Here is a 20,621-nt window from a genome sequence, read left to right on the forward strand (position 1 = left end):
ATTCAATGATTTACATTTTTTAATTATTCTATAATTCACAACCTAATTCTGTTCTGCACCCACATGATTGACAGATTGCAATCCCACTCACATTACATATCTTAAAAGTTAGTAAATCTGATTTGAAATTTCACTTGTTGATGATCTGTAAATTAATTAGCATGTCACTGCTAACTGACATATTTGGAAATCTGGTGAGGTGAAAGTTGTATAACATAATCTTATGGATGTTATGCATACTGCATAACTGACTATAACATTGTTTACGTTACAATAAACAATGTTCCATTATACCAGTGTTAATGGAAAAAGAAATGCTGAGATACTGAAAAACAGAAGTAGTTTCTGTAGAAGAGTACACCTCCCTTTTCTCCTTTTTTTATTCTGCAAAACTAATACTACAGCAATGCTAATAATGCTCAGCTAAGACAAAAAAAAAAAAGAAAGAAAGAAAGAGAATTAAATGAGTGCATGGCCAAATTCTTAGACGAAAGTTATGAGAAAATTTATCCAGTGTGGTTCACAGATAAAGCTAAATGGATTGTCAACTTAGTGAGAATAATAGCCCTTTGACCAAAGGTCATGCTAAGTGAATATATGGTGTTAATAGAAGAAAAGAATAGCAAGGCTTGTAAGGATGTAAACTGTAGTAGATGAAAAATACACTTGAAGAACTTAAAGTTATGAAGTTAATTTGCACACATATGTGCTTAAGTCCAGTCAAGCATAGCTGGCATGATGATAAAGGAAAATAATGTGCTAGAAATTTAGTAGCTTCACTCCTTTCTTAAGTTTTGTTTATATTGCTAGTAGTAAGTATATAATTGACAGTTCTATCTAGTCAATAAGATAATACAAATGAAATATTACATAAATACTTTCATAAAAAATATAATTAGCACCTAGGTTTTCTTTTGCTGTTGAATATCAGATCACTTATAAATAGCATGCTAGCAACAGATTTAACTCTTTGAGCTGTATATCCATGCAAACATCCAATTAATAACTAATTAATTACATGAGAGTAAGAAGAAAAAAAAGGTATTATCAATCAAAACAACAAGGATCAATTATCACGATAGATTCCTGGTAAATTTCAAGCAGAATATTTATTAAACAAATGCTAGAACTATATTCTCTGAAGCAACAAAGAACATCAAACATAATATATAATTATCTATTAATAATGAAAGTAATTGAGGTTCATTATACCACTGTCAGGGGGAATGGAGAGCAGGGATAAAAAGAGAATATCCGAATATGGGTTTTTTTTTTTTTTAATTATTTACAATCTTTCCTGTAGCATGGACAATTTCCACAATTCCACAATGAAAACTTAACCATCTGAAAATTTTAACAGAGTTCTGGTAGAAATGGTAACAGCTGTGGCATAGTGAAATCAATATTGTCCCCCACACAATCCTCAATAGAGATGGATTAACTGACAACATTTAATGTAATAGGTGTGTCATAAAAAAGACAAATTACAAGGATAGGAAAACAAAATCTGCCTGAGGAAAGAAATGTAAAGATTTCATATATTGATATGTTTTTAATGCAACCTGTTGTTAAAACTATGGTGGAGATCATTCAGTACAATGGCTGCAGAACCTAGCCATTTGTGAAATAGAACATGATATTGTCACCAACTGTCATAATGTTACATATTTTCAGATTTTACAAACTTTTAGGATATGCAAGCCATATTTTTTTTAATGACAGAGAATATAATATTGAATTAATAATGACTCTAGGCATCTTGTGAAGGTGCATGGGTTAGTAGCTACAGAGTTGAGTAACCAGCTGCAAGATGCTATATTCTTTAACAAAACACTTCGTTTCACATAGCTCCAGTCAACTCAGCTATAAAAGAGTACCAACAACAGCTAGCAGTTAACCCTGCAAACGGTTAATATACCATCAAGAAAGAAATGCTGTACTTTTGACTCTTTGTACATCATGAAGATGTTCAAACAGTCAAAAGTACATGACAGACCTACAACCTTGGTATGTTGCAAATGAAGCAAGGATGCAATTGAACAGTGTACCAATGCTTTCACTGGGCTTTACAGTAAGATTTTAGCCTAGTACAGCAAGCAAATGAAACAGGTGTTGGTTACAGAGCTCTTCATTTTATGCTACATACAATGAGGTAGAGGTGAATCAGCAGATGTTGAGATAACACTTCAGTTTGAGCTTTTAAACTTTTATATGGATGTAGCCATGGTTGTATAATTACCAAATGCAATTTGCAACCACATTCTTGTGGGTTGAATTTTACTGCTCAGCACCTTGGGCAAGAGTTGTCTACTATTGTTTTGGATTGATCATTACCTTGTGAGAAGAAATTTGTAGACAGAAATTTGAAGTTTATAATATGTGCAAATGCATCTTTCATAAAAAGATGTAAACAACAGCAAGAATACTGATAAGGTGGCATTTTCAAGCCATACACAGTGTTGTTCTGTCCTGGTGGAGTAGATAGATACTCCTTTGTCACTGTTGCCATCATAAGTGCAGTGAATCAATGATTGACCTCTCAGATGCCTATAGCTAATAACAAACTTGTTTACATTTTTAAAAATATCTTAGTCAGGAGGAAAGGCAATGTCCATGACCCTTCACATGCCCTCTGAGATTGATGGGGGGAAGGGAGGTATGTAGGAAGGTATTCTTATACTGGAGACATACTTTGAATGTTCACAACAGAGTGGACTTAAGGTACCCAAAGTATCAAGTGATGGTGTTAAACCAGATGATGCATTAAGTTTATCATCCAACTTGGTCACTCCAGGATTTTAAATCAAAATGCACAGAGCCAAGACAACTACACCAAAGCATTTGGTCTGATGTTCTTAGTTTCACCAACTCACCTCTCTGTACTGGCATTTATTTTTATCAACCCTGAAACTTTGACAGGCAAAATGTGGATTTGAACTCAAAGAGCACAAAATAGAACAAATACTGTAAGGTACTCAACTCAATCTGATACGCTGTGACATAAATTTAATAAAATATATTGTCTTCAATTTCTTTCCTAATAGTCTCTACCTTTCATTTGTCAAGGCATCTTTTTATCTTTAGTAGCTGCACTTGTCATTGAATTTATTCTATTTATTCCATTTAATTTTATATTTAACATTTTCAAAAGCTTTAAAATTTTTAATACCTCAACTCAAGTACCCAGTTACTTATTTTCACAGCCAGACAAATTTCATTTTTCTTTAAATTTAAATATTAATCACAAATAAAAAATATTTTTGCTAAATTATTTGGTTGTTATTTGAAAACTGACTGTGACAACTGCAAAGTGTATTTTATGTAATATATTTCACAGACTAATCCAACTGTTTTCTTTTCTGAAAGTTAGTGCCACCACAATAGAATGTGGATTAAAGGTGCATTATGATGGTGCACACTGTCATATTTATAGATCAGATGTTAGTTATAATGTTGAAATACCATTAGTATTTTGAATTCTGGTTGAAAAATTCCTGTCAGCAGGAAACCTTGGGCACTAGAGAAGTAACAAATATTCTATTAACAAGTATTGTTTATTCCATCTTTCTAGTGTTTAGCATGCATTCTGCCACTAACAGCCATTACTAATGAGTGTGTGTATGCGTGCATGCATGTGAGATAGGTCGAACCATTTGTAGTGATCAACAAAGATTCCCATATCTTCCATATCCCTCATTAATCAAATATCATCATCATTTAACATTCATTGTCCATGCTGGCATGGGTTGGACGGTTTGACCAGAGCCAGTAAGCTGAGGGGCTGCAACAGACTCCAGTCGGATGTGGCATGGTTTCTACAGCTGGATGCCCTTCCTAATGCCAACCACTCTGAGAGTGTAATGGGTGCTTTTACATTCCACTAGCATGGGTACTAGTTATGTTGACATCAGTACTTCCCACAACTACGATTCCACCCAGCTTGATGGGTATAAAAATATTTTAGTTTCTAATATGTTTTATAACCTTATCAGTAATTGTATGACTGTACAAATTTTTACAACACTAACTTCAACTCATTTGCTATGCTTTTTTCGCAAAACTGTATAAGCTCTTACCTCTACTGGTGACAAAGAACTTCTTGCTCAGAGTGAAAGGTAGATTGTATGATGCTTGTGTGTGATGTGCCATGCTACATGGCAATGAAACATGGGCTCTGACTGCTGAAGACATGCATAGGCTTGAAAGAAATGAAGCTAGTATGATCTGCTAGATGTGTAATGTCAGCGTGCACACACGAAAGAGTGTAAGCGCCCTGAGAGAAATGTTGGTCATAAGAAGCATCAGATGTGGTGTGCATGAGAGATGACTGTGCTGGTATGGCAGAGCTACATATTACATAGTAATATGTGAGTTGACCTGCACAGCAGACAAATATATCGATGAGCCTCGCTTCGATACAGAAGCCTTGTTCTGAGATGAGACATTAACCTCGTTCTGAGCTACACTGTAGAAAACTCAGTTACTGCCAGGCTACAGTCAAAGCCATGTCTTCTCTGCAGCTCCACACGCACACTCCCACGGGCGACTCACATATCTGTTCACCTCAACACAAGATATATGGTTCATAGATGAAGATATTTTATCATACACACATTCTCAAAATGACTGTTCTCATTGCACACATGCATACATACTGTAATACAACTATTATATGTTACTTCTTTCAGTGCAAAAGCAAAAATCAAAACTTTCTTTGTATGTAAACACACATGTTTTGTATCAAAATACTTGCTTCCACCACAAAAGGTGAACACAGAATAAACAATATATTTATACACAAAAATGTCTTAGGGTGATTCATACTAACTGTTTTTCCATTTATATATTTCCAATACCCACAGTTTATATATATATATATATATATATATATATATATACACACACACAGACAGTGTTGTTAATAGGCCGTTATGTAGGCATGTGTGTGCATGTAAATATATGTATATATATATATATACACACACACACATAAATAAATACATACATACATTATTTACATTTAATGGATATTTGTCCTCATCTTGTTTGTTGTTAACACGTTTCAGCTGATATACCCTCCACCTTTATCAGGTATCTTGGGGAAATTTCGAACCTGGGTTCTCATTCCTAAGGTATTTTTTGTATGTTATTAATATTATTATTATTATTATTCAGACACTGCCTGGAATCGAACTCGGAATCTTGGGGTTAAGAGCGCAGGCGACTAACCCCAAGATTCCGAGTTTGATTCCAGGCAATGACCTGAATAATAATAATAATAACAACAACAACAACAACAACAACATTGAAAAAATACCTTAGGAATGAGAATCCAGGTTTGAAATTTCTCTAAGACATCTGCTGTTTACTAACACTGATCAAATGAAGGAAACCTTTTTAAATATCTACAATTAAATGTGACCAGCAGATTGGTATTTGAAGTTTTCATATCAAATGGCTTTTCATCAAAATGTCAGTGAATATATAAGTGCTATAAATCTAAAACAGCTCAAGATATTCTTGCTTAATATAAGAGCTATGTAACATTTGTATTTACTATTTAGCTCCACCGTATTTCTCCGATATCGCCCCCACCACTCAAAACCACTTCTGTGCTCTATTCCATATTAATCTTTACAGAATGGCAAAGGTTAACTGAATATTATTACATCAACAAAATTTTATGTCACCTTTGGAGGTTGGAGCTGCTATTTTTTGTCTTATTTGATCAGGCATAGTTTGAGCTCATTTTAGATATCCCTCATTAGTTGCCTCCATAAAGAAAAGAACAAAAGAGGGCATCACAGATGCCACAAAAGCTTTCAAGGTTGCTTCTTTTTAGTACATAACCCTCCCCCATCCCTTCTCACAATCCAATAAGTTCTGCCTTAGTAGGCCTACAGCACATTTGTTTGGATTCAATTGCCATTGTTTGATATACCTTCAAGCTGTGATCATTCAATCCAATGTGTGTTAATGTTCTTGATTTTGAAATATATATATTGTTAACCTATTGAAATGTATTTTTTGCAAGGCTGATGTAATTATTTAGTAGACAAATCACTATTTTCCAAGATTTGGGGGTGTTTAAGTATACATTATGGCAGTGAAAATTGCTAACCCTGCACAAAATATCTGGCAAGCTTGGGACTGGAAGTGGTCAGGATTTCTAGATTTTCCAGTTTTCTGGAGATTAGCTAAATATATACTAAAAACAAACAATGAAAAATAAAGTAAAATGCATTTAACAGATTCAAATCAATACACTTCTAAATCAGGAGCTGTTTGATAATTGTTTATCCACTTAAAATTCTTAAGGTATATCATATTGTATCATACATACAGCCAAGTGTTTATAGGATGAAAATTAAAAACAAAAGAACATGATTTTATTTAACAGATACTGGTACAAAATACACTTTTAAAGCAGAGTATGCTTAATCTTTATCAATACACATAAAAATATATTTAGAAAAACAAACTATTTTTAACATATTGTCTGCTTATTAACTAACACAAAAAAGAGGGTCTGTTTACTCAAAACAGAATGTAGTATATTGCATGATATTGCACACTATTCCCATATTTCTGGGAGTTGGATAAAAGGTCCATTACTGTCTGTTAGAAACAGGATTTTCTCACATCAAAAGGCTTCCTGTATACTCACCAATGATGTCACCAAGTTGACATCATAAAACCCCTAGGCATGAGGAAGTAATCCCATTTAGTAATACACAATTATAATAGATTCTACATACATTGAACACACAGTGTATGAAATACTGTTTTTGTATAACAAAAGACAGTCAGATAGGGCGTGAGTGTGTGTGTTCTCCCTTTAATTTAGAAAAAATTTTGCTTGGGAGGCTTTGTTTATCATCCTTTGTATCTCAAGGTCTTGCAAATTTTTGTAGCCCCAGATATTGCAACCATTTGCAATTGAGAATGTATGTATACACCCCCTCAACACACACAGAACAATCAATTCACACGCACACACACACATATATATATAATGTATATATATGTGTGTGTGTGTGTGTGTAAATATATGTAAATATATATATATATACCTCTGCGAAGTAATTTTATTTAATCTCTTCGCAGGAAGGGCTAGTTCGACGAGTCGTGTTCTGTCCGCACCTTCGAAACACGCTGGAGTTGAACTAGGGACAGCTGATGAAGGGGATTTTTCCTTGTGTAGTTTGTCTTGTACACAGTTCTTTCGTTGTTAAAAAAAAAGGTCCATTCCATGCTTGTTTTTTCATTTTCATTTCTCGTTATGTTCTACGCCTAATTGTGGTGTCCTGTACTCACGTATATATATTTATATATGCATGTATATATACATGTAGATGTAGGTACGTACATACATGTATGTATGTATGCATATATTTTATTTTTTACACTATTGTATGACTGGGCGCTCTCGCGTCGATTCGATTCGTTTCGTTTCGTTTCTCCTTCTCCAACTACAGTTTTTATAAATATATATATATACTATGAAATATTCTGCAAGTATATACATTCACTTTTTTGTGTATAATAACATTGGATTCTATAATTGAAAATAATAATAATAATTGCTGGAACTTCAGACACAATGGTTATTGATTTAATTAAATCATCCATTCCTTCCAGTACTTGACTGGTGCTTCATTTCAACTTCAGAGGCATAAAAAGCAAAGTTGGCCAGAATGTGATTTAAACTCAAAATGTAAAAAAGCTTGTATGCTGCAAAGCATTTTTGTGGAGCTCTAATAATTCTGCAAATACACCTCTCTGAAAATTATGATCCTTTCTCCTATAGGAACAAAGCCTGAAATTCCATTGGGGCTAGTCAATCAAACTGACCTTGAAAGGATGAAAAGTAAAGTTGACCTCAACAAAATTTGAGATCAGAATATAGATGGATAAATACTGCTAAGCACTTTGCCCAGTGCAGTAGTGATTCTGATAGCTTGCAGCCTTGATAATAATGATTACTTAGGAGATAACAATGTATGGCATAAAGGACAATTGGAAGTCCTTATGGGACAACCTACTGAGAGTAGTAAACTAAGTCTGTGTGGCTGAAGCAAAGTCCTGGCCAGACTGAAGGTGACATGGTAGTGGAACAAGGAAGAATGTAAAATTATAAAATGAAAAGACAGGCTTGGAAACTTTGTTCTTATAGCAGAATCTGTAGTAGAATTAGCAATTAAATTCCAGGCATGCAAGAGAAAACCTGCACTCAAAGGGCCTTAAAGTTAACTTAGCAAATATCAAAGTTGTAGCAAGCAAGAAAACAAGTGACTCCATTCCTTTCAGGTAAATAGTCCTGCTTGATATATAGGAAGAATGTAAGCAGGAATTCCATATGGTGCAAGCTAAGGACATACAAGAGGTGCAATTGAATTGTAGGAAGGTTAACAGATGAAGTAGTCTTTGTAGGTGGAAGATTCAAAGGAAAAACAAACATTAAGAATACATGGGAAATCAATTTACTTAAATGCCCAAGAGGTTTCTTAGAGGTAGTAGATAGTTTCTATTACCTAGGTGGCCAAATTAGCAGAGGAAGAGGATGTTCTGAAGGTATAGTTGCTGGAATAAGAATAGGATGGGGAAAGTCTTGAGAGCTATTACCTCTGAGGTCTCTCTCTGTTAGAGTAAAAGACAGATTGATTATGCTTGTGTGTAAATGGCAATGCTAGATGGGAAAAAGTTGTGGCTTGCAAAATCTAGAAACCAGAATGCTCCTTTGGATGTGCAATGTCAGTGTGTATGTATGGTAAAGCAAAAAAGTGTTGAGAGAAAAATTAGACACAAGAAGAATCAGATGTAGTGTGCAATAGAGAATACAGAGAGGGTTTGGTTATGCGATGCATATGAATGAGAACAGCTATATAAAGAGGTGCTGGTTGCTTAAAGTGGATGGAACTTGTGGAAGACATAGGATGAAGTAGCGAAGATGTTGAGCTTCATGAAGATGACAAATGACTGAGATGATTGCCAATTCACTCTGTTAGACAAAACCTATCCATCATGGTGAAAGCAAGGCTCTAAAGTAATATGCTTATGCCTGTGCATACTGGGTCCTGTACCTATTCTGCCCATGTCAAGAAATCCTCCATATCTCTTATTCCTAATACCTATCCCCTCATCCCTCTTCCAAATACAGTACTACTCAGGATGTCCAAATTGCCCTCCTCATGAAGCAAGCCCAGTGGGGTTGCCAGTTTAGTCACTGATGACCCAAACATGAGAGAAGTTGTATGGCTTACATGTTACCAGTTGCACGTGAGAGTGACCTGACATTACACAAATATTTTTCCCTCTATATGCAATATGGTATCAATTAGGAACACTAAATATTGAAATTTTTCATTTGTTAATCCATCCAAAACATGTAGAGACTGTGTTAGGCAGATGAGATAAATACAGTTGATGCAGGTTAATGTCCGCAAGAAAAATAGGTAAAAAAGGAATCAAGAATTTGATCTGTATATTTTGTTTCCACTTGTGAGAGCTAGCTTGCTAGCAACAGAGAGAGAGGTGGGGAGCTCAGATAAAGGCTTTGGATACATCTTAAAATGATTCACTCAGTTGTTTTTTCTGAATTGCACAGTACAACACTGGCATTTAAGTGGATATCAGTATAACTTAGTAGATTCATGAAATCAAAACTTGTTTACATGGTTTTAGACTAATGAGGTATAAAAAACAAATTTTAAAAAAAAATACAGAAATATAATCACTTCTTGAACAACATTTACTTATTTTATTTTATTATCTCAGTTATATAACTGAAGTTTTGGGCTTTAATAACTGTCAAATGTGATAAGATATGAAAATTATACATCATTATAAAAGCTTAGCGTATCCTCTTTTTGTTACAGACTAAATAAATTCAGATTTATAACTTACGTAATGACTATAGACTGAAATACAATCATAACCCCCCCCCCCCACACACACACACACATACATACATACATACACAAATGAGGTGAAAGTAATACAGCTATAGATGTATTAACTGAACAACAGTTTAGAAATTTCAAGAGATGGGTTCCGCTGCTGATCAACCTGGGTGTGGCTGAAAAAGAAGTGTGCAGACACCTCAGCTTATCAAAAGTACCAGAGAAAAGATACAATGAAATCCTCATTGTTCTGTCAGAAAACTGGCTACCACAGTAAAAATAAGCCGAACATTGACGTATTGCGTGCTAGAAGAGGATCTCAGGACCCACCCCTACAAGATGATCTGCCGTCATGAGCCCATGAGACTGGAGAGAAGTTGTCTTGTCCTGTGTCAGATTACTGAAGGCACGCTGCCCAACCTCGTGTTCACTGATGTAAAGAAATTTGACATTGAACAGATAGTAAACCACCAGAATGACTGACTCTGGGGTAGGCTTGTAAATCGACATTAAAATCCACAGTCAGTTATGGTTTGGGCAGCTGTAACAGCCACTCGAGGGTCTCCCCTCATTTTTGTGTCCTTGGGTGCTAAAACTAACACCTAGTGATACATCAGCGACATTCTAGAAGCTCAGCTGCTTCTATAAATAAATGAGCATTTTCAAGGCGCAACTTGGTGCCTCCAGCAGGACTCAGCACCATCCCACAGCTCCAAACAGACACAACACTGGGTTCAGAAAAACATTATCGTTCATAGGCAAAGATGTATAACCCTCAAAGAGCTCCAATCTCAACTTGTTGGATTTTTCTGATTGGTCTATTTTGGAGACAAGGGTCTTGAACACTCCTCATGCTTTGCTCAATGCTCTGAAGGCAAAACTGTGCCAGGAATGGGCTTCGATTCCACAACAACAGCTGCATGCTATATGTGAAGCATTTGCACCTTGACTTAAGACTGTAATTCGAGAGAGAGGTGGTCATATCGAATAAATGCCACAGTGTCATAATTGCATTTCCTTTACCATTGCACTGCAACACGTGGACATGAGATATAACAATATTTTGTTTTGGCAAAATTGAATATAGACATATTTATGCATTTGTTTTGCAAGATGCCTAATGTGAAACTATATGTAAGAATTGCTATGCTAATCCTATAGCTTCCTTCCAACATGGGGACAAAAACAAAGCTACTAAGTTGGCTAGCCACATATAGAGTTTCAAATTTAATGCAACACCACTAGCATCGGTGACGTCTATATCTCTCTCTATGTATATCTCTCTATCCATCTCTATCAGTCACTCTGTATCTATCACTCTATATCTTATTTCTCTAACTAGCTATCTCTCTCTCACTCACTCACTATTGTTTTCACTTTCACTTTTCAGACGCTACTGTTTTCACTATCAGTTCTCAATCGCTATTTACAAACAACAACAGAAAGAAGTTCACAATTACTGATGAAAGTAATTTCATACCTAATTTACCGACAGAAGTAACTTCAAAAATTTAAATCCATACAATTAGTGAATCTCCCTAAAAATTTCTTATTTACTTTTGCAATGGCTTTGTGTACAGGGTGTTTTGGACAGTTAACTATAGAAATATGGCATAACTATATTCTGTTGTTTGATACAAATAATATGTGAAAGTGAGAAATCCATATTAATTTTCAGTATGCTACACACCTGTAACCACCTTTTTTGCACCTGTTAATGAGCTCTTTTTCTTAGATGCATTCTGTTTGTAAATGTATTCATTAAACTGTATAAGATTACATAGCCAATGGTATATTGACAAGTAAAAGAGTTTGTACTTTATTTTCAATGAAATTTAGAGAAAAAATAAAATCTTGTGCCAATTATACCTGTATTCTAATTAATTCAAATTAATATACCTTATCTTGAAAAGTGGTAAAATTGTTGGCAGTTGACATCTGGGATAATTTTAATAACAAATCAAACATGTAAGATGCATTAAGAATTTAAATTTTAGTGTTTATCCATGTTATTGCTTTTACATCTGTTAATTAAATTCACCTATCCATAAAAGTCAAATCTAATCAGCAAGATCAGCTAAAATTACATAACTATAAACCACTGGCATATAAGCACCCACTGACAAAATTTCAAATCTGTATTAACAATTAACAAAGTTACAAGCAAATATTGCGGACATCCCACTTGAACCTGTATAATTCAAAATAATGTGAACAAATAAGCACTGAATTTGACAGATTAATCTGAACACTTAAAGTTCATATGATGAATAATGGACAACAGACAATTGATCATGCTCAGAAAAGAAAACCTATCATGGCTGGAGTGGAGAGTGGGTGGTGGGTCATCATTGAAATATCAGAGTATAAAATATTGCTTATGTACGCTGAGAAAGGTTTCATCTTTAATATTTGAAATATTAGCTTTTGAGTGGATGATGCTTAGCTAAACTACATCCAATCAAAAGTTAACTGCTACTTATTTATTGACCCTGAGAGGATGAAAGGCAAAGTCGACACCAGTGGACGAAATGCTGCTAATAATTCTGCCAGCTTGATACCTTATAAATACCAATAATATAATCTTTTTATCTTTTACTTATCTCAGTCACTTGACTGTAGCTATGCTGGGTCACTGCCTTGAAAGGTTTTAGTCAAACAAATCGACCCCAGGAATGATTGTTTCTTAAGCCTAGCACTTATTTTATTGATTTCTTTTGTCAAACTGCTAAGTTATAAACACCCCAACATTGATTGTCAGTTAACAGTGGGGGGTGGGGACAGACATACACAGATATATATAATAGGCTTCTTTCAGTTTCCATCTACCAGATCCACTCACAAGGCTTTGGTCAGCCCGAGGCTATAGTAAAAGATACTTGCCCAAGGTGCCATGCAGTGGGACTGAACTTGGAACCATGTGGTTGGGAAGCAAGCTTCTTACCACACAGCCATGTGTGCACCTAAATTAATAAGATATTAATTAAAATTTTAAAACTTGTAATGCTAATGAAATTATAGGGCCCAGGGACAAAGCAAATATAGTAATAATGGACAACAGACAATAGATATATAAGTAAATCAATCAAAGAATCTGGTAAGTTAAATTAATTATACATATAACTGAGTGTATAACTTTTTAACCTTGAGAAGAGATGGCCTAATGGTATTCAATTGGGATGTGTAAATAAGATTTCAAGGATACATGAAAATCTATAAAAGGATATGATGATAATGTAGAGATACTAATTTAATCAAGTGAGCTCATATGATGTCTAAACTATACATTAGTGAGAATCAGTAGTAAACTTAAATGATTTTAGAAAGTCATAGATGCAGGAGCGGCTGTGTGGTAAGAAGCTTGCTTCCCAAGCACATGGTTCTGGATACAGTCCCACTGTGTGGTACGTTAGGCAAGTGTCTTCTGCTATAGCCTCAAGCTTACCAAAGCCTTGTCAGTGGATTTGGTAGATGGAAGCTGAAAGAAGCCAGTCATATATATATATATATATATATATATATATATATATATATATATATATATATATATATATATATGTATGTATGTATGTATGTATATATTTGTGCATGTGTCTGTCTCCACCACCATTGCTTGACCACCAATGCTGGTGTGTTTACGTCCTCGTAACTTAGCAGTTCAGCAAAAGCGACCAATAGTATAAGTACTAGGCTTACAAAGAATAAGTCCTGGGGTCGATTTATTCGACTAATGGTCGTACTCCAGCATGGCCACAGTCAAATGACTGAAACAAGTGAAAGAGTATACATAGAAAAGGTTTCATGTTGGTTGTTAAATAATTGTGTGGGGCTATGTGATAAGATTTGTATAGATTCCCTAGAACATAACCAACAGGGAGCATTTTGACTTTCGTATGGAGGACATGAGTCAATGATGGACCAAGCCATATTATGTGGTATGTTCTTTTTTGTAAAGAAGTGTATATGTTCTGTGAGGGAAGTATGTTTTTCATATTTAAGTGAGTTTAGCATCTGGATATCTATACTGGAAATTCTGTAAGCACAATATCAGTTTATTGTTTTCAAAATATGGTATAGCCATAGCCTGGAGAAAGTAATGCAATAACAATGCGCAGGAGTATGAATATAGACACCAACTAGAAGATAGTTGACAACTAAAAAGATTTAATTATCAAAGACAATAAATACTTGTAATATACACTCCATCTTGTGTTAAGCATGTAGTAATAATTAATGTTGTGAACTCTTAAAATATGACACTGAAAATGTACTGGTTTCCATACCCAGCAGAGCAAGAAAACTAGTGAGAAGGCTCTTAATAGTTGGAGTCATGGACATGGAGAAAATGATTACACAAAAGAATAGAATCCCAATTTGCCCAGCAGTGAATCCAAAATATTCTGGACAAATGACAGGGACATTCCCTTTGTGGCTGGTTGACTTCAATGGGCATGTTGGACAACGTCCAGTGAGCTTCCATGGTGTGCATGGTGGTAACGGATTTGGTTCCCTGCAATGAGGAGGGAACCAGACTGCTGGAGTTCTGTAATGCAAATGATCTTATGGTCTGTAATACTTGTTCATCGACCAGTCTGGTGGGCACACTGGTCAGATTGATTACATTCTCACCAGGAAAAGCCAACATGGCTGCTTATAAATGCCCAAACTCTCTCAGGTGAAGAAGGTACCCCACAACATAGGTTAGATGCTAGCGATTTCAGGATCAAGGCTAAATGGCATGCAACCATGTGCTGTCGTCTGTTGGCATGCTGTAGAAATAGTCTGAGAAAGTTTTGATACCACCTTGTGTGAAAGCTGGAATCTCCACCACTTTCTCACATGAATCATCTGAGTAAAGTAGTGAAATAATGCTTTGTGGAGTAATAAAAGTCTCTTACAATCCACCTCTTACTGGAATAGAATGAAATTTTGGAGGAAAATTAATAATTGCTACTGCTACCAGGAATGAAAGAAAAGGGAGTCTAAAGACCCTAATAACATAATAGCAATGTTGAAGAAATGATTTTCTACACATGCAGAAAATTTGCAATCACATCCCCTTATCGAACCATTTACACTGCTACTCCTCCTCCTCCTTGCCACTGCCACCACCACCACTACTTAGCACCCGCTTAACTCAAAAATGTGCCACGAAGTGTGTGTATTTATGCTGTAGTACAAAAAACAATAAAACAATGCTGGAAGTGTTGGGAGTTTATATATGTTACTTTATGAGAGACCTCTCATAAATTAGCATATGCATAGAAGAGATGAAGAAAGGCAGACAGAGTGAAGGAGTGAGAAAGAAACAGATGATTCTTTCAATATATATATTTTTTGTTTTACCACCAGCTGGTTGACAATCCCACCCCCACACTACAGTCAATTGACACAGTTGTTACATAAAAAGTTCACACATGTAGAAACATTTTATTGAAACAGCCCATAAGATCTTGGTAACCAGGAAAAGAACTGATGTCTCTGGAGTTCACTTTAGCTGTTGCAGATGTTATGACTGAGTTGACCTATGATCCAATCATATACATTCCATTTTTTTCCCCCTTGCTGTCTGGCATTGCATGTTTACAACTGCATTCTACCCCATGTACTCTTCCCCTTTTCTATGATCGTATGGGTGTGCAATTTATGGAACACGTAACTTGAAAATGTTGTAGGATGAGCAACTTTTAGGTACTGAAACTACTTATATGGTACTAACTAGTTAGATGTGGAAGAATCTGAGAAAGATATGCCAGCATTTGAGAGAGACATTATGAAAATAAAGTTATTTCAGTTGAGATCAATAAATAATAAATGAGCCTGAATTTGCTTGGTTAACACGCTTTTAAGAAAAGACAGTGAGAATTTATTGCAGAAGCATGACTACATATGTGACACAGCTGGTTTCTTGATCAACAAGTATAACTGCTATGAAACATTTTATAGCCAGGCATTATTTAGAAGCCAGACAAATCCCTCTTGCTGATTGCTAATATAGCAATAACAACAAAGTTTCTTAGATGCATAACAATATTTGATTGATGGCTGTGTGGTAAGAAGTTTGCTTCCCATCCACATGATCCTGGACTTGAGGGTCCACTGCACCGTGAGCGAGTGTCTTGGGCAGACCAAAGCCTTGCAAGTGCATTTGGTAGATGAAAACTGAAAGTAACCTGTTGTATAGTAGAAATGTTAGCATGCCAGGCGAAATGCGTAGCTGTATTTCGTCTGCCGTTATGTTCTGAGTTCAAATTCCGCTGTGGTCAACTTTGCCTTTCATCCTTTCGGGGTTGATAAATTAAGTACCAGTTACGCACTGGGGTCGATATAATCAACTTAATCCGTCTGTCTGTCCTTGTTTGTCCCCTCTGTGTTTAGCCCCCTTGTGGGCAGTAAAGAAATATATATGTATAATATAAATATATCTGTATGTCTTTGTCACTATGCTTGTCCCTCTACACCAATTGACAGCCAGTGCTGGTGTGTTTATGTCCCCATAACTTAGCACTTTGGAAAAAGAGATTGGTAGAATAAATACTAGGCTTTAAAAATGTAAGTAGTGGGGTTGATATATTTGATTAAAAAAAAAAAAAAATTCATCATAGTGGTGCCCCAGCATGGCCACAGTTTAATGAATGAAACAAGTAAAAAATAAAAAAATAATAAATGGTTAATAATTAGTTAAAGTAGATGTGTATTCATAAATACTTAACTAGCAGGATCTGTGAATATTTCACGGAAATAATGGTAAACCTATAGTGTTATTTCTGAAAATTTTATCTAAAAAAAACCTGAAAGCATAGCCTGTGTTGTTTCTGTAAGGAAAGATAGCCGTTTGTCTGCTACTCATTGAAAAGTTAAAGAAATTGGAATACAATGACTATTTAATGCACTTTATATGTAGACTTTATGCACAATTTTACACAGCACTCATAAAATAAATTTTCATTCTTATTTTTCCATTTTCCCATAAACAATAAAATATCACTGTACATATGATACAAACTTTAGTTGAATTGCATATATCTGCCACGTAAATAAGCATGAATATTTCACAGAATTGCACTTATGTGCATGCATTAATTGATAGATGATATAAAAAAAAACTTGGTTCAACTTATTAAAAAATACATTTTTCACTATCCAATCACCACCACCGTCTCCCCCCCACCCAGCTTTTCTTTAACCTCACCATGAGATCATCAACCCTCTGCTAAAATTATATTTTTAACTCTCCTCCTCTACCTTCAACTAACTTTTTTAACCACGTAATAAATGTTAAGTTCCCACCCACCTCATATCATGGACACTTCTCTCCCTCCCTCTTCGCCCTATCCTCTTTTCTTCACTTCTTTTTCTTTCTCCTCTCTTTCCCTTCAACTATTCACATGAAAGTGTTACCAACAGGCAGAATTTTTATAAGGTCATAAACACTTACAAACATATACATGTTTGCATGTATTTATTAGGTTAATAAATTTAATTTCTTTATAGTAAATTTTACAGTCATTATAATGTTTTTTATTCTCATATTTTTAGGTTGAAAATAAAATGCCCTTAAAATGTGTCACCAATTTTGTTAGTCATTGGCAACAAAAATTTCATGAAATGAAAACAAGTTTATTTTATGATTATGTATACTAGACATATTAAAAATATTCAGTTCTGGTTACAATTCACAAATCTGATGTCCTGACATGTCATGGCTAAACTTAAGAAAGATAAATATAAATTCAATGTAGGTGTGTGTGAGAGAGAGGTGGTTCTATTTGATGAGAGGAGGGGTGGTTCTATTATTGAAGAAAAATGCTTACAATATGATTTGTGAATACTGACATTTGCACCAAAAAAAAAATGAAGGCGCAGGAGTGGCTGTGTGGTAAGTAGCTTGCTAACCAACCACATGGTTCCGGGTTCAGTCTCACTGCATGGCATCTTGGGCAAGTGTCTTCTACTACAGCCTCGGGCCGACCAAAGCCTTGTGAGTGGATTTGGTAGATGGAAACTGAAAGAAGCCCGTCGTATATATATATATATATATGTATGTGTGTGTATGTTCATGTGTCTGTGTTTGTCCCCCCAACATCACTTGACAACCGATGCTGGTGTGTTTACGTCGCCGTCACTTAGCGGTTCGGCAAAAGAGACCGATAGAATAAGTACTGGGCTTACAAAGAATAAGTCCCGGGGTCGATTTGCTTAACTAAAGGCGATGCTCCAGCATGGCAGCAGTCAAATGACTGAAACAAGTAAAAGAGAGAGTAAAGAGAGTAAAGGAAGAAAACTAACACCATTTTCTGTGAAAGTAGGCAATCAATTCAAATTTAAGAAAAAGCTAAGTTTAGCTGAAACAATAGCCAATGGAAATGAAGAAAACCAGCCAATCACTGGAGAAAGGGTGCCACAACAGAAATATAAAACACACAACAAGATGTTTTGGGGCATGGCTTTGACAAATGTGACATTGTAATTATCAAGATTCTTACTTATGCAATGATTTAAAAACAAACACGACGATAGTGTTGACTAAAATATTGTGTTCTGTTGTACCTGAATCTACTACATACATCAAGAACCTGAGGAAATAAAGCAGATTTTATATCAATGCAGGTATGGATAGCTGAGAAGTTTGCTTCATAACCACCTAGTCCTGAATTCAATCCCACTGTGTAGCATTTAGTAACAGTCAGGTTGACCGATGCTTTGTGAGCAGAATTTGGTAAATACAGAAACAGTGAAAAATACCGTAATGCATGCGTGTGTGTGTGTGTGTGTGTGTGTGTGTGTGTGTGTATGAAAGCATAAGCATTGTAAAATTTGTGTTGGCTGGATCTTTAAGTTTCACTTGATAGCTTATTCAAATATATATGGACATTATGTGCATATTTGTTGTCTTTTACCAATGTTTATCAGTGAAAGATATAAACATGGGTAATGAAAAGTGCAAAAATGCTACCCTTCAAAGGCAATCCCTTGTAATATTTCAGTTCTATATACAAGAGATGAGGAATTATGTACATTATTTACAATTGACGGATATTTGTCCTCATCTTGTTTGTTGTTAACACAATGTTTTGGCTGATATACCCTCCAGCCTTCATCAGGTGTCTTGGGGAAATTTCGAACCTGGACATATGGCATAGAGGTTAAGAGTGCGGGCTACGAACTCCAAGATTCCAAGTTCGATTCCAGGCAGTGACCTGAATAATAATAACATTGAAAAATATCTTAGGAATGAGAACCCAGGAACAAATAAAATGAGGACAAATATCCGTCAATTGTAAATAATGTGCTTGTAATATTTGTTTTACACAGAGTTACAGATATTCTCCTGCCATTCTCACTATTGAATATGCAATGAACCATTGACCGGAAACCCAGTAGAAACCAAGTGCAATTTAAATTAAATGAAAATTAAATGAGTATAAATCTTACCTATCTTATTAAAAAATAACATCCAAGGATAATTAAAAATTTTCTCCATACTTAAATGACTTACCTGGAAAATAAAAGAAAACATAAAATAAATTTAAAAGGTAAAATTAAGAGTCTTGAAAGACAAAATATTTTCCAATGTCTTGCAATCATTAAAAATTTTGTTATGTCGGGGGAGAGTCGTACTGCCTTAATATCTAACACACTCACCAGTTCAATTTCCACTCATTATTTATATCTTCCTTTTTCAAAATTTTCATTGCTCTTGCAACCTTGTCAATGGATAATGGACAGCGTCAATATCCATTGACAAGGTTGCAAAAGCAATAACAATTATGGAAAAGAAAAAATATAAATAATGAGTAGAAATTGAACCAGTGAGTGTGTTAGATATAAAAGAAGTATGACTCTCCCTAGACACAACATTTGTTTCAACATACAAATTCACATAAAGAATTTTGCAAACTGGATACAAAAACGAATTTAAACATTTGCACACAAAAGAATTCAATAATCATTGACAAAAAAAAACAAAACAAATCAAAACGAAAAAAAAAAGGGATTGGCAGGGCAATACATACCCTGTGCACAGATAAATTTTTTCAAAAATTACAGGGTAGCTTACAATGTGTTGATTACCCAAGCTTTTTAACTGAATTGATTTATTTATAAATCCATTATAGGTATTTATACTCCAGTGAAATTAAGAAAGCAACTCGTAAATAAACAAAACTCTCAAATCCATCACTGCACACACACACACACAGAGTTGCATATCTACGTATGTATGTACCCACACTTGTCTACATGCAAAGGTACACCATGATCTATACATATGCAAATGAGGGTTGATTCATATGCAAAAAAGAAAGTAATCAGAATAATATGACCACTTGTTCATCAGGAAAATTGTAAGTTCAATTTAAAAAAAGAATTTTCTTTTAAGTATCACCATTATAAGTATTTATACTCTGCTGAAAATAAGAAAGCAACTCATAAATAAACAAAAATCTCAAATCCATCACTGTGTGTGCATGCTTGCATGTGCACACACACTCAATTGCACATTTATGTATGTATGTATGTACCAACATAGGTACACCACGTTCTACACACACACACACACACAGACAAGGGTTGATTCATATGAAAAAGAAGGTGAACAAAATAACGTGACCACTTGCTTATCGAGAATTTGCATGTTCAATTTAAAAACTTTTTTTTTTTTTTTTGCTTTCTTGAAAGATAATCAAACCAAATGTTCATCATTTTGAGCCACTCACC

General features: G+C 35.0%; 1 protein-coding gene across 10 annotated transcripts in view; it reads right to left on the reverse strand.

Annotated features, from left to right (window-relative positions):
* LOC115216500 (phosphatase and actin regulator 1) overlaps nucleotides 1-20,621 on the reverse strand; it is a 343,004-nt gene that overhangs the window by 159,405 nt on the left and 162,978 nt on the right. The window contains exon 1 of one of the 10 annotated variants that reach the window (XM_036506367.1): nucleotides 19,338-19,401. The exons of the other annotated variants lie outside the window; for them this stretch is intronic. Coding sequence (XP_036362260.1) covers nucleotides 19,338-19,386 — 49 coding nt within the window. The 5' untranslated portion in view covers nucleotides 19,387-19,401. Of the gene's footprint in view, nucleotides 1-19,337; nucleotides 19,402-20,621 lie in introns of those variants that run through there. 10 annotated transcript variants of the gene reach the window in all.

Source organism: Octopus sinensis, linkage group LG10 (genome assembly GCF_006345805.1).
Source record: "Octopus sinensis linkage group LG10, ASM634580v1, whole genome shotgun sequence".
NCBI lineage: Eukaryota > Metazoa > Mollusca > Cephalopoda > Octopoda > Octopodidae > Octopus > Octopus sinensis.